Source organism: Callorhinus ursinus, unplaced genomic scaffold, assembly GCF_003265705.2.
Source record: "Callorhinus ursinus isolate GAN/ISIS: 27379988/994484 unplaced genomic scaffold, GSC_fseal_2.0 scaffold34, whole genome shotgun sequence".
Lineage (NCBI taxonomy): Eukaryota > Metazoa > Chordata > Mammalia > Carnivora > Otariidae > Callorhinus > Callorhinus ursinus.
Window position 1 is genome coordinate 9,737,918 of NW_027397096.1, and position 12,875 is coordinate 9,750,792.

Below are 12,875 nucleotides of genomic sequence, written 5' to 3' on the forward strand. Positions count from 1 at the left end.
TTGTCATAAGAAAATTAGATCTAATTAGCAGTGAGGTTTTTAGTTCTAGAAATGTAAGGTGATAATTGCCAAAACTATTAGAAGTATGAATATAACACAGTTGACTCATTTCATTTATTTTGGAATTAATGGGGAAATAGTATTGTCATAAAAAAATCAGATATAATTAGCAGTGAGGTTTTTAGTTCTAGAAGTGTAAGGTGATATTGCTGAAACTATTAGAAATATGAATATAACACAGTTGATAATCTCTGAAGATAGTTCTTTACTAGATTGTTTTTCCTTCAGAAAACGATTTGAACAGCAACAGAAGCTCTTAGAAGAAGAAAGAAAAAGACGCCAGTTTGAAGAGCAGAAGCAAAAGCTCAGACTTCTGAGTAGCGTGAAACCTAAGGTAATATATTCCACCACCACAGCCCACATACACCCTGCATGTGCCTCTCACTCATTCAGTGGATTCTGTCACTTGGGCACCAGCCCAAGCTCAGGCTGTGGTTGATTCATTTGGGTGTGAGTCTAAAAGTGAAGAATTCTTCTTTTCCTGTAAGACACTGTATTATTGAACGGAATGAGATATCAACCATCATTTTTTCAACTCTTTTTTAATACCATTGGTATGTTTGTGATCCTTTCTTGGGAAGATTAATAATTGGTTTTAATGCTAATTAATATAGGATACTTAATATCATTTGTGTCCTGAAGTATTTATAAATGAACCCTTTAATATTTTTGTGTTTTATAGAGTGTCATTTTATGCCTTTGGTATACGTATACACTTATCAGTGTTTTTCTGACTTGGAGAATTCCCTATCTGAAGGATGTGGTAAAAATATTGAAAACAGACCAATATCTATACTTTTAATTTGGGAGGATCTAGGATAAAGTAAACCATAAGTGAAGATATATCCATATATCTGTTGTCTCTTAGACAGGAGAGAAGAGTAGAGATGATGCTTTGGAAGCCATAAAAGGAAACTTGGATGGATTTTCCAGAGATGCTAAGATGCACCCTACTCCAGCATCACACCCTAAGAAACCAGGTAATTTTAATTTAAAATTTTTCTTTCATTGGAAGGTGATTTCCTGTGTGTTTAATTGACCATTATGTGTGTGTGGAGAGTCAGTGCTCATTTCATCCTTCAAGCTGAGTAAAGATTTGGATGTTTTAAAATTTATAAGGGGTGGGCGCCTGGGTGGCTCAGTTGGTTAAGCGACTGCCTTCGGCTCAGGTCATGATCCTGGAGTCCCGGGATCGAGTCCCGCATCGGGCTCCCCGCTCAGTGGGGAGTCTGCTTCTCCCTCTGACCCTCTTCCCTCTTGTGCTCTCTATCTCTCATTCTCTCTCTCTCTCAAATAAATAAATAAAATTAAAATAAAATAAAATAAAATAAAATTTATAAGGGGTTAAGAATAACATTTCATTAATAGGTGAAGAGTTGGTGAATCATTCAGCCAACCAAGTACTCTTTTCTGCTGGCATATATTACTGCTGGCATAAAATTGATAAATTTTATCTTAGACTCTTGTACCTTTTATAGGTGATATCAGTAGGGAATAATCTAATATTGGCACAGTTACCAGTTCTTGACTTTCTGGGACAGCTTTAATTCTGGCCTATTAAATTCGCTTGTTAGATTATATACTCAGATTCTCATTCCAAATGTTCCCCAAAGTAAAATATATAGCAAGCTTGAAAAGAGAATGGATATAGCTGTCAGATTGAGTTCAGAAGGGAAAAACATAAATAAAAATGAAAATTATAAGCTAAATAACCACTCAGGAAGTAATTGAAAAATAGATACTGGAATGCTTGAAACTGGACCCTGCGTGGAACTTAGAAGAAGGCAGAGATGAATGGTCATTGTTAGGGCAAACCTTTTTGGACAAATGCCCTCTTTGGACAACTAGGTGTAGTTTATCAATCTCATTGTTAATAAATTGTTTTGATGTTTAAGTGGTCTCATGAATTCTGTCAACATGCATGCAGGTAGCTGTTTCTAGTTAACTGCTTTATACTTACCCAAAAAAAACATTTTTTGAAGCAAGCCCAAGAAGTTTTCAGAGCTTCTCCAGTTAGGGACTTATACCTAGGCCTAAAGTACATAAAAAGAGTTTCAGCCTTTTACCCACCAAAGGCATCTATTAATCCTCCTGCCCCCACTGACTGTTTACCTTAAAATGTGGAATATACAAACTATCACATAATTTTATACTTCTTAATCATATATATCACTGTGAGAGTTTATAAGCCAAACATACATATCACATAGATTAACATAATTCTAGTCAAATGCAAAGAAACATTGGTTTAGCATTTGCCGCCTTATTGCTGGTAAACATTTAGGGTCCATTTAAAAAATTCTCATAGTAGCTCTCCGTTTTCCATTATTACTGTTTTCTACCAGTGCTGGTCTGAGAACCCAAATTGAGAACTTAAATCCACACTCTCATAACCATTTTTAGGAGGGGTGGGAATTCACTGGGTCATGGCTTTTTTTTTTAACAAAATTAATTAAGACAGTTTTGGATATTCATTTTTGCATCTTTCATAAAACCTGGAAGCATTGAAGATTCTATTTTATGAATCCAAAGGAGAAGTGTCCCAAAGAGAAGCATGTGGTGTCCCCATTTTTCAGATGAGAGCCTTTTTTAAAAAGACTGCTCCTGTGGCATTAGACTTTAGTAAATGTTAAAGCAATTAAAAGTAGTTAAAAATGTGAAGAAGGTTTACGTGTAGAAAACCCTAAAGACCACCAAAAAAATGGTAGAACTAGTAAATGAATTCAGTGAACTTATAGAGTACAAAGTCAATATGTAAAAATCTGTTGCACTTCTGTACACTAACAGCAAACTATCAGAAAAATTAAGAAAACAGTTTCATTTACACTTGCATCAAATAGAATAAAAAACCTAGGAATAAATTTAACCAAGATGAAAGACCTGTATACTGAAAACTTTAAGACATTGATGAAAGTAATTGAAGAAGACACACAAAAAAGCAAAGATACTTTGTGCTCATGGATTGAAAAAATGAGTATTATTAAAATGTCCATGTTACCCAAAGCAACCTACAGATTTCAGTGCAATTCCTATCAAAATTCCAGTGGCATTTTTTTACAGAAATAGAACAATCCTAAAATTTGTATAGAACCACAAAAGACCTCAAATAGCCAAAGCAGTCTTAAGAAAGAAGACTAATCATGACGTACCTTCATTTCAAAGTATATCACAAAGCTGTAGTAATCAAAACAATATGATACTGGCATAGAAACAGAAACATAGATCAGTGGAACAGAATAGAGAGTCCAGAAATAAATCCAAACATATATGGTCAATTTATGACAAAGGAAGCAAGAATACACAATGGGGAAAGGACAGTCTGTTCAATAAATGGTGTTGGGAAAACTGAACAGCCACATGCAAAAGAATAAAACTAGATTACTATCTTATACCATACACAAAAATTAACTCAAAATGGATTAAAGACTTGAATGTAAGACCTGAAACCATAATACCCTTAGAAGAAAACATAGGTGGTAAGCTTTTGACACTGATTTTGCCAGTGATTTTTTTGGATCTGATTCCAAAATCAAAGGCAACAAAAGCAAAAATAAAGAAGTGGAACAACATCAAACTAAAAAGTTTCTGCATAGCAGAGGAAGCCATCGACAAAATAAAAAGGCAACCAACTGCATGGGAGAAAATATTTGCAAATCATATATCCATAAGTGCTGATATCCAAAATAGACAAAGAACTCCTACAACTGAATAGCAAAAAAAAAAAAAAAAAAAAAAAAAATCTGATGAAAAAAATGGGCAGAGGATCTGGATAGACATTTTGACAGAGAAGACATACAGATGGTCAACAGGCACATGAAAAGATGCTCAGCATCACTAATCTTTAGGGAAATGCAAATCGCATTGCAAACTACAATGAGATACCACCTCATACCTGTTAGAATGACTGTCACCAAAAAGACAAACAATAAGTGTTGGCAAGGATGTGGAGGAAAGAGAACCCTCATGCATTGTTGGTGGGAATGTAGGTTGGTGCAGCCACTGTGCAAAACAGTGTGAAGGTTCCTCAAAAAATTAAAAATAGAGCTACCATATGATCAGCAATTCCACTACTGTGTATTTATCCAAAGAAAATAAGAACACTAACTCAAAAAAATATATACACCCCATATTCATTGCAGCATTATTTACAATAGCCAAGGCATGGAAGCAACCTAAGTGTACATTGATGGATGAATTGGTAAAGAAGATATAGTGTATGTATACAACAGAATGCTACTCAGCCATAAAAAAGAATAGAATCTTGCCATTGGCAACAATGTGGATGGATCTTGGGGTGCCTGGGTGGCTCAGATGGTTAAGCGTCTGCCTTCGGCTCAGGTCATGATCCCAGGGTCATGGGATCGAGCCCCACATCGGGCTCCTGGCTCAGCGGGGAGCCTGCTTCTCCCTCTGCCTCTCTCCCTGCTCATGCTTTCTCTCTCTGTATCTCTGTGTCTCAAATGAATAAATAAAATCTTTTAAAAAAAAAAAAAACAATGTGGATGGATCTTGAGTGTATTAGGCTAAGTGAAATAAGTCAGAGAAAGACAAACCATATGATTTTACTTGTATGTGGAATCTGAAAAACGGAGGAAGGAGAACAGAACGGTAGTTGACAGAGGAAAGTAGGGGGTGGGAGGTGGGTGAAATGGGTGAAGGTGCTCAAGAGGCTCAAACTTCCAGTTATAAATAAGTCATGGGGTTGTAATGTACAGCATGAGGACTATAGTCAGTAATTTTGTAGTGCATATTTGAAAGTTAGCTTAAAGTTCTCATTATGAGGGAAAAAAATTTTTTTGTAACTATGGTAACAAATGGTAATGAGACTTATTGTGGTGATCATCTCATGGTGTATATACTATTATCGAATCACTGTGTTGTACACCTGAAACTATATGTGTTAGCCATACCTGAACAACAACAAAAAAGGCAGATTGAGAGGCACATGGTCCAGTTTGAAGCTGGCTGCGGACGATGGAGGGACAGAGATGGAGATAGTCAGGGATGATGTTGCCTTTATCTGTGTATCTGTGTGTGACTGTAGTATTTAAAAGTTGATTTATTTAAAATAAATTTTGTGGATTTTGAGAAAAGAATGTGAAGAAGCAAAAATAATATTATTAAATGAAGTTCCTATAGAGAAGGCTTATTACATAAGTAAATCTCACATTTAACAGTAAAGAGCTGCAGTGATGTGTATAGACTTTAGAGGCAAAGGTCTTTTAAACATAGTCCTCAGTCAGCGTTTACTTTCTTAAATTGTTGCATTGTTTGACTTAGCACTTTATGGTGTCCCAATTTTTATGCTTTTTACAATACCACCTTGGTATTTGGTTTAATGTTCTTTTGTAATTTTCATTCCTCAAGTGGTAGCTTTACTGATGTGAACTATGTATGCAAACTGTATGGATTAGGCATGATATATTGAAAATGACAAGTATGTATCATGCATTGTTTCTAACTGGCATAATGAAATTTAATCATCAGAGTATGTATCTGTCCAAAATGTATTCAGCAGCATGGAGGTAGGTTTTCTAATATGTGGTACATACTGGTTTGAGAGGATATAATCCAAACAGATGACTTGGGTGTCAAAAGTAATCACCACTTTGATGTAAATTACTAGTGGTCTCAGGGAAAAAAACTGGTATGAACCTAATAAAAGAAGGAAGGAAATTTTGAGTTTAAATTTTCTTGTTTTTGAACAAAATGTAAAATAACTATAAAACTTTTTGAAAAGAAAAAAAATTGTGTGTAAATAGACATCAAAGTGTTTTTCATTCATTTCATAATTCCATTTGACTCTCATTGCATGTTAGTTCTTGTTCACCTCTGCTATTTATGTTTCAGTATATTCTTTTGGAATTGCACTACATCTTAATTTCTTTTTTCCTTGCTGATTTTCATTTCTGAGTGTTTCATTGCCATTTTCCATTTTGCAGATTATTCCACATCATCTCATTCTACTAAAACTGTCTCCCCATCATCTGCCTTTCTTGATGAAGAAGAATTCAGTGACTTTATGCAGGGGCCTGTTGAAGTGCCCACCTGTGGTCCTTCTTCCACTTCCCAGCCTTTTCAGTCTTTCCATCCCACCACCCCACTTGGCCAGTTGCATACACAGAAGGCTGGAGCACAGCCTCCCCCTCCAGGTCAGATTCCAGTGTCTTTTGCCTTACATGGTGTCCCTGGGCAAATTCCTTCTTTCTCTACTGCTGCAGCCTCATACAATATACAGAAAGCAGGTAACTCCTAGAATATTAATGAAAGCATTCTTAAGATAATCTTGGATAATTTATTTCTCTTATATAAATAGAATAATACACTGTTGTTGGTAAAAAAGAAAAAAAAAATGTACCTGAATATATGACTACTCTTGAAATTCACCCAAATAAGAATCTAGATTTTTTAATTCTGGGGGCCTTCCATTCCAGAAAAATGATTTAAAACTTTTGTTCCTAAATTAGAGCTATTTAAACCACCTTCAAACTTTAAAAACAAACTGATTTCTACAGAGTACTCTTGTTTGAGAAAATCACCAATATTTTGTTCAGAGTAATGAGTCAAGAAAAGCTGCTTTAGAAAGTGCTCTCTCTGGTTCCGTGGTAGAGCACTTGGGGGGCAGAAGCCCGGGTTCTCCATTTATTGTCAGTGTGTCCTTGGACGGATCTTTAAACTGTACCTTAGTTTAGCACTTGTGAAAAGATGGGAGGGGGGGACAGTTACACCTTCATTCTTGAGACATAGATCCTAGCAAACATGTACTTAGTCCAAACTTCCCCAGTTGACAGATGTAGAAACACACCCACAGATGGGTGTGTGACTGGCCAAGGGCCTCCCCAGCAGTGAGTAGAAGTGTCTCTATCTTGTGGAGGTCGTCAGATTTCTAAGGTAGCACTCCTTCCACTATACCATTCTACCTGCTGGCTCATAGAATTCTTGAGAACCAAAGTAGATAATGATGTTTAAGTTCTCTACAACCTCTAAAGTCTTTCAGGTCCTATACAAGTATGTAGTGACTGGATTATTTCAAAATTTACATTATGTGTGGCAGGGCCTACCCTTGAGAATCTGGGGATGGAAATGGATAATTGGAAAAAAAATCAGAAATTTGCAATTTTATACAAATAACCCTTCATGCTGTTTGTTTAGGCCCTTCCTTGGAGGAGAAGCTCCTAGTATCTTGTGATATAAGTACGTCTGGGCAGGAACAAATTAAATTAAATACCTCTGAAGTTGGGCACAAAGCCCTAGGCCCAGGTTCCAGTAAGAACCATCCCAGTTTAACGACCAAAAACGGGGGTGCTATAGATGGACGTGTAAGTGGTACCACCACTGCAGAGGCAGAAAAGACTTCAGACCAAAACCTGACCATTGAAGAGAGTGGTGAGCTCATGAAATACTCAGCAAAAAGTTTATTTAACCAAATGTCGCTCCAATGCTAACACCTTAAGCATTAATCTTCAAATGAATGCTGCTTCATTTTGCTAATCAGTATTTTGCTTAAAATATTTTTAATGCATTCCTTTCTCCAATTAACCCCTATGATTTTGCTCTGAATTCTTTCAGCACAGTTATTCCTTTTAAAAATTTTCTGATAACCAGTTTTTTAAATCAGAATCATTCCTGATTTTAAATTTCTTTTCTTTTTATTTTATAAAAATTCTTTCTCCCCTCTTACACTTTCTGTTCTTCCATAAGGTTGAAAGTGAAAATTTAACTGGAAAAGTCACCAATGAGAAATAGTTTTGTTTTTCTGAAATAAATCATACACACTGCTGCCTAAAAGATCCAAGTTTTTATAAACTCAGCTTGCAGAGATAAATTAGAATCTGTGTGGCCTAGGAGACAAACTTTTGGAGGATTTTTTTCTGAACAAAATAAAAATAAAAAATCCCATATATCTAAGGCAGCAGTGTCATATTTGGGTTAAAAAAAAATTAGACTTTGCAAAGAAATATTATTAAAAGCTGCAAGGAAAGCTTGAGCCAATTACATTTTTTTTACATGTGTAATTTTTAAACCACTGGCCGTCATGTTTTCTCCTTTAATTTGTAATACATGTGAAATGCTGCAAGCCTTATGTGATTCAGAATATTGATTTGGTACATCTTAGTTGTTTTCGCTTTCTCTTTATGACATAGTTAATGTACAGAGTTGTTTAGAAACCAAATCTTGTAATTGTATTGGTGACTTTTTTTTAGTATCTTCAGCCAGCGCTCTTCTTATAAAAAAGGGTGGCTCAGTGCAATTTCCCCATCATCTGCATGGACCGTTATGTACATTAAATAATGTTTCTTATCTCCTAGGTGTGGGAGTATTTCCCTCACAGGATCCTGTTCAGCCCAGAATGCCTCCTTGGATTTACAATGAGAGTTTGGTTCCAGGTAAAAAAGCTGCTTTGTCCAGGATTCCCGTCTGGATCTTTCACTTAAAGTGTTGAAAACAGAGTTGTGAATATCTACTGTTGTGGTTACAAAATATGCAGAAGGAATTTTAACTTTTTTCTTGTTTATTTTTTTCTGAAAGAGTACAGAAAATTTAAAAGATCTGATATTTCTAAAGACAGCCTTATATGTGAAATAGCTATATAAATGTGGGAGAAATGTTTTGCTTTAATGTTTTATTGACCATCATAGACTTTGATTTCTAAAAGCTTTGCTTAGATGTATCATGCTTTAAAAGATATTGTTATTTCATAGATTATTAATAACCTCTCAAGAATAGTACTGATAGGAGCGTCTGGGTGGCTCAGTTGGTTAAGTGTCTGCCTTCGGCTCAGGTCATGATCCTGGGGTCCTGGGATTGAGCCCCACGTCAGGCTCCCTGCTCAGTGGGGAGCCTGCTTCTCCCTCTCCTCTGCTGCTCCCCCTGCTTGTGCTCTCTCGCTCTCTCGTAAATGAATATATAAAATTAAAAAAAAAAGTACTAATACATTTAATGTAATTTTCTGAACTCGTGGTGATTAATTTTTATATTTTAAAATATATTTGTCTTATGACTTATAATATGTGAAGTAAAAGACCAAGTAGCATCTTTTACAACATTGGATGGTGGTGTTTACTTTTTACTTTATGTGTATTATTACTGCGGAGCCAAAAAATTCCCTAAGGTGTATATTTTGTGATAGTATTCAGTTGATACGAGGAAATACTCTGTTGAGCCATGGCTGATGTGCCCACAGTAATGACTATTATAGCAGCATGTGTTAATCTTAATATATTGTAACATGTTCAGTTTGCTGTATTTTGCCAGTCCCTGGAAAATTGTAGCTGAACTTCTTTTTGGGGAAAAACCAGTAATGTCTACTTTACATTATAATCATATACTCACCAATTGAAAGGCCAATTTTCCCAAATCCTATGGGACTTCAGTTGTACATAAAAATAATAGGTTTTCTTCCAAGTGCCCATTAGACAGTTTGCATCTTCTTACTCTCTGTCTTCAAGCCAAACAAACAAACAAAACCCACATCTTGGCGCGCCTGGGTGGCTCAGTCGTTAAGTGTCTGCCTTTGGCTCAGGTCATGATCCCAGGTCCTGGGATTGAGCCCCACATTAGGCTCCCTGCTCAGAGGGAAGCCTGCTTCCCCCTCTCCCACTCCCCCTGTTTGTGTTCCCTCTCTCTTTGTGTCTCTCTCTGTCAAATCAATTAAAAAAAACAAAAATCTTTAAAAAAAAAAAAAAAAACAAACCCAGATCTGATATATTTTGGAGTTCCTTTCATTTTCTGCCAGCTTGTATTTCTCCCTCCTTCCAAACATACATGCACACATAATTTCCTAGCCAAAATATGTGTTCTTATAGCCAGCCTACTAACCTATAATCCATATTCAAATCCTGGATGTAAATTTTTTGCTTTAAACATTTTTTTTTTCTGTCTGCCTTAGCCCTACCCACTGTCATCCTCCAAAACTCATCTAACTAGGGTTGCCAGATTTAGCAAATAAGTGTATATAACATCCATTCAATTTTGAATTTCAGATAAATAGTAAATAATTGTTTAGTATAAAAGTATGTCCCATGTGATATTAGCATCCTCTGTTTTATATGGCAACCTCATCTCTAAGAGCTTTTCCCAGTTTGTCCTTCAGAAACCCCATTTGATTGTGGAAAAACTCCTCAGCAGTTCCTTCCCTTTTTTTTGGAAACATGTATTCTGCTTTATCAACTTGACTGAAAATTGCTTTCTCTGAAGGCTCTATTCCCATAGCACCTTACCCAGTACTATTTTTGCTCATAGCCTCTAATTCACTGGGGGAGGAGACAGGTGGTATTGGTACAGTTCTCGCCTCCCTACTGCTATTTTCAAACTATTCCCACCATCATTACTCTACAACTTCTCTTTTAAAGTACAAAGCATCTATTTATACCACCTCCATCTTAGTATTGTTACTATCTTCTGAATTTTAAGACTTTCTCTGACCTTTAGCCCCAAATCTTCATCTTCAGGACCAAGTTCCAACCTGTCTTCTAAGCTGTAGACTCTGTGTGTTGGAAATTTCCACTTGAATAACCTTTACAGCAATTCAAACCCTGACATGGCTTCAGTTCTGTTAAAGCAGTTTGACTTAAGATTATTCTTGTGTAAGCAACAATGACAACAAAAAAGAGCAATCATTTTTAATATGTTTACATTTGTAATCTGGTCTTTCCTTTGATAGATGCGTATAAGAAAATTTTAGAAATCACAATGACTCCAACTGGAATAGATACTGCTAAACTTTATCCCATCCTGATGTCATCTGGACTTCCCAGGGAAACTCTTGGACAGATATGGGCCTTAGCTAATCGAACTACACCTGGCAAACTTACTAAGGAAGAACTTTATACTGTTCTCGCCATGATAGCAGTAACACAGGTAGACATTGTTTAAGTTTGATCAAATAACTTTTCAATATAAATCCTATTGACTACAACCTTGTAGAACTCCTTGTACATTAAAATTTAGATTATTTTTAGGATACAGTACTCAGAGATGTAGAGTTTTATATGATGCACGTACTAGCAAAATATTCTGTTTAAAGACTGTTTAGTATATTAACATTCTCTGACCTAACTGTATCCTTTCTGAACTTGAAAGTTATTCAATAATAGATGAAATTACTCTTCTTGTTTCTGAAGTCCTTTTTTAAAATTCCTTAGATTTAAGTATTCTTGGTCTGGTAACAATTTTTCTCATAATACAGAATCATTTTAAATGATTTGATTATAATGAATTAACCAAACTTGTCAGAAAGTACAGTGTCACCATCGAGCTGTGTTAACTATTTCTTTGTCTGATATTAGGTTTACATGAACCTTGTAAGTTATTTTCTTGTGTCAAATTCATGAGTTTTGGGACTCAGGGTAGAAAGCTATCAGGACTACAGATTTTACATTTAGGTCTCCCTTTGCTGGATTTAGATTATATGTGGTTTTCAATCCCCTAAAATGTTTCCATTTTCCTTCTATTCTGTATAGAGGGGTGTTCCTGCCATGAGTCCTGATGCTTTAAACCAATTTCCAGCTGCTCCTATTCCAACTTTAAGTGGCTTTCCTATGACTTTGCCTACTGCGGTGAGTCAGCCAACTGGGATGTCTTCAGGCCCTGCAGGCTCCATACCCCTCAACCTCGGACAGCCAGTCATGGGCATTAACCTTGTTGGACCAGTTGGGGGAGCTGCAGCCCAGGCTTCCAGTGGCTTCATGCCAACTTACCCTGCAAATCAGGTAAGTGGAGAAGCTGTGCATATTCCATATAATCTCTGAAAGTGAATCTGGCAGCTTTTTTCCCAAGGATGCAGAGAAGATTGTTGTATTATGATGGACACTGGAGGTGAAAATTAAACAGAAGTAAAACAATACAAAATTTCATTTCTCATTATTTAAAAAAAATGAAGAAATTTCTTAAGCCTTAAGAGATTTGAATTTTGGCTAAAAGTTTATATAGTTCTTTATAGTATATACATTTTAAACATCAAGCTTAATGAGGTTAACTAAATTCCTAGACTGTGTCTTTTGGAAAAGCTACTAAACCTGAAATTCAAATGCTTCCATTTACTTTTCACTTCTCAGATTAGCAAAAAGTTTAGAAAACATAATAGTGTCAAGGAAAATGGTTTGCTGGTACAGCCTTCTTAGAAGGCAGGTTTGGCGATAGCTGCCCAAATTCTAAATGTCTGTATATTCTGACCTAGCAGTCACACTATTAGGAATCTATCCCATAGAAATAGTAACTCAGATTAACAAAAATATGCAAGGATATTTGTTACAGCATTGTTTGTTAGAGTAAAAAGTTAGAAATAGCTAAATGTCCCTCAGAAGAAGGAAGGTAAATAAGTTTTGCTTCATCTATATAGTGGTAAACTATTTGATCATTAAAATGAAGGAACTACTACATGTACAACATGGAAAAAATGTCCACATTATAATTACATCTTTTTTTTTTAAAGTGCAGAACAACATAGTATAAGCTCATTTTTCTATAAAACAAATGAACTGTTCACAGTACTTACTTCCAGAGCATGTGATTAGGAGTCAGTGTTCATTGTTGACTTTGTACATATACTAATGTATTATAACAAGCTTGTATCACTTTTGTAATTTATATCGTGTATAAAATGTTTTTTAAAGATGGCAGGTTCTCAGTAATAAATGTGACTCAGCTGCTTTAAAATTGTGTGGATTAGTTCTTTAAACCAGTCTTTTACCATCTCTACAAGAGAGTAGCTAAAAGTACAAGACGGGGGGCACCTGGGTGGCTCAGTTGGTTAAGCGACTGCCTTCGGCTCAGGTCATGATCCTGGAGTCCCGGAATCGAGTCCTGCATCGGGC

The 12,875-nt window shown here is 35.9% G+C and overlaps 1 protein-coding gene across 15 annotated transcripts in view; it reads left to right on the forward strand.

Moving 5' to 3' along the window:
- SYNRG (synergin gamma) overlaps positions 1-12,875 on the forward strand; it is a 79,830-nt gene that overhangs the window by 24,208 nt on the left and 42,747 nt on the right. For 9 of the 15 annotated variants that reach the window (XR_003204296.2, XR_003204297.2, XM_025851179.2 and 6 more), the window contains 7 exons: positions 289-394; positions 929-1,040; positions 6,003-6,305; positions 7,213-7,446; positions 8,370-8,447; positions 10,724-10,920; positions 11,523-11,771. Coding sequence is in view for 13 of the 15 variants with exons in the window: in XM_025851179.2 (XP_025706964.1) it covers positions 289-394; positions 929-1,040; positions 6,003-6,305; positions 7,213-7,446; positions 8,370-8,447; positions 10,724-10,920; positions 11,523-11,771 (1,279 nt within the window). In the remaining 2 variants the exon portion in view is untranslated. The remainder of the gene's footprint in view (positions 1-288; positions 395-928; positions 1,041-6,002; positions 6,306-7,212; positions 7,447-8,369; positions 8,448-10,723; positions 10,921-11,522; positions 11,772-12,875) is intronic. The other 6 variants (XM_025851186.2, XM_025851188.2, XM_025851187.2 and 3 more) reach the window with 3 other exon arrangements.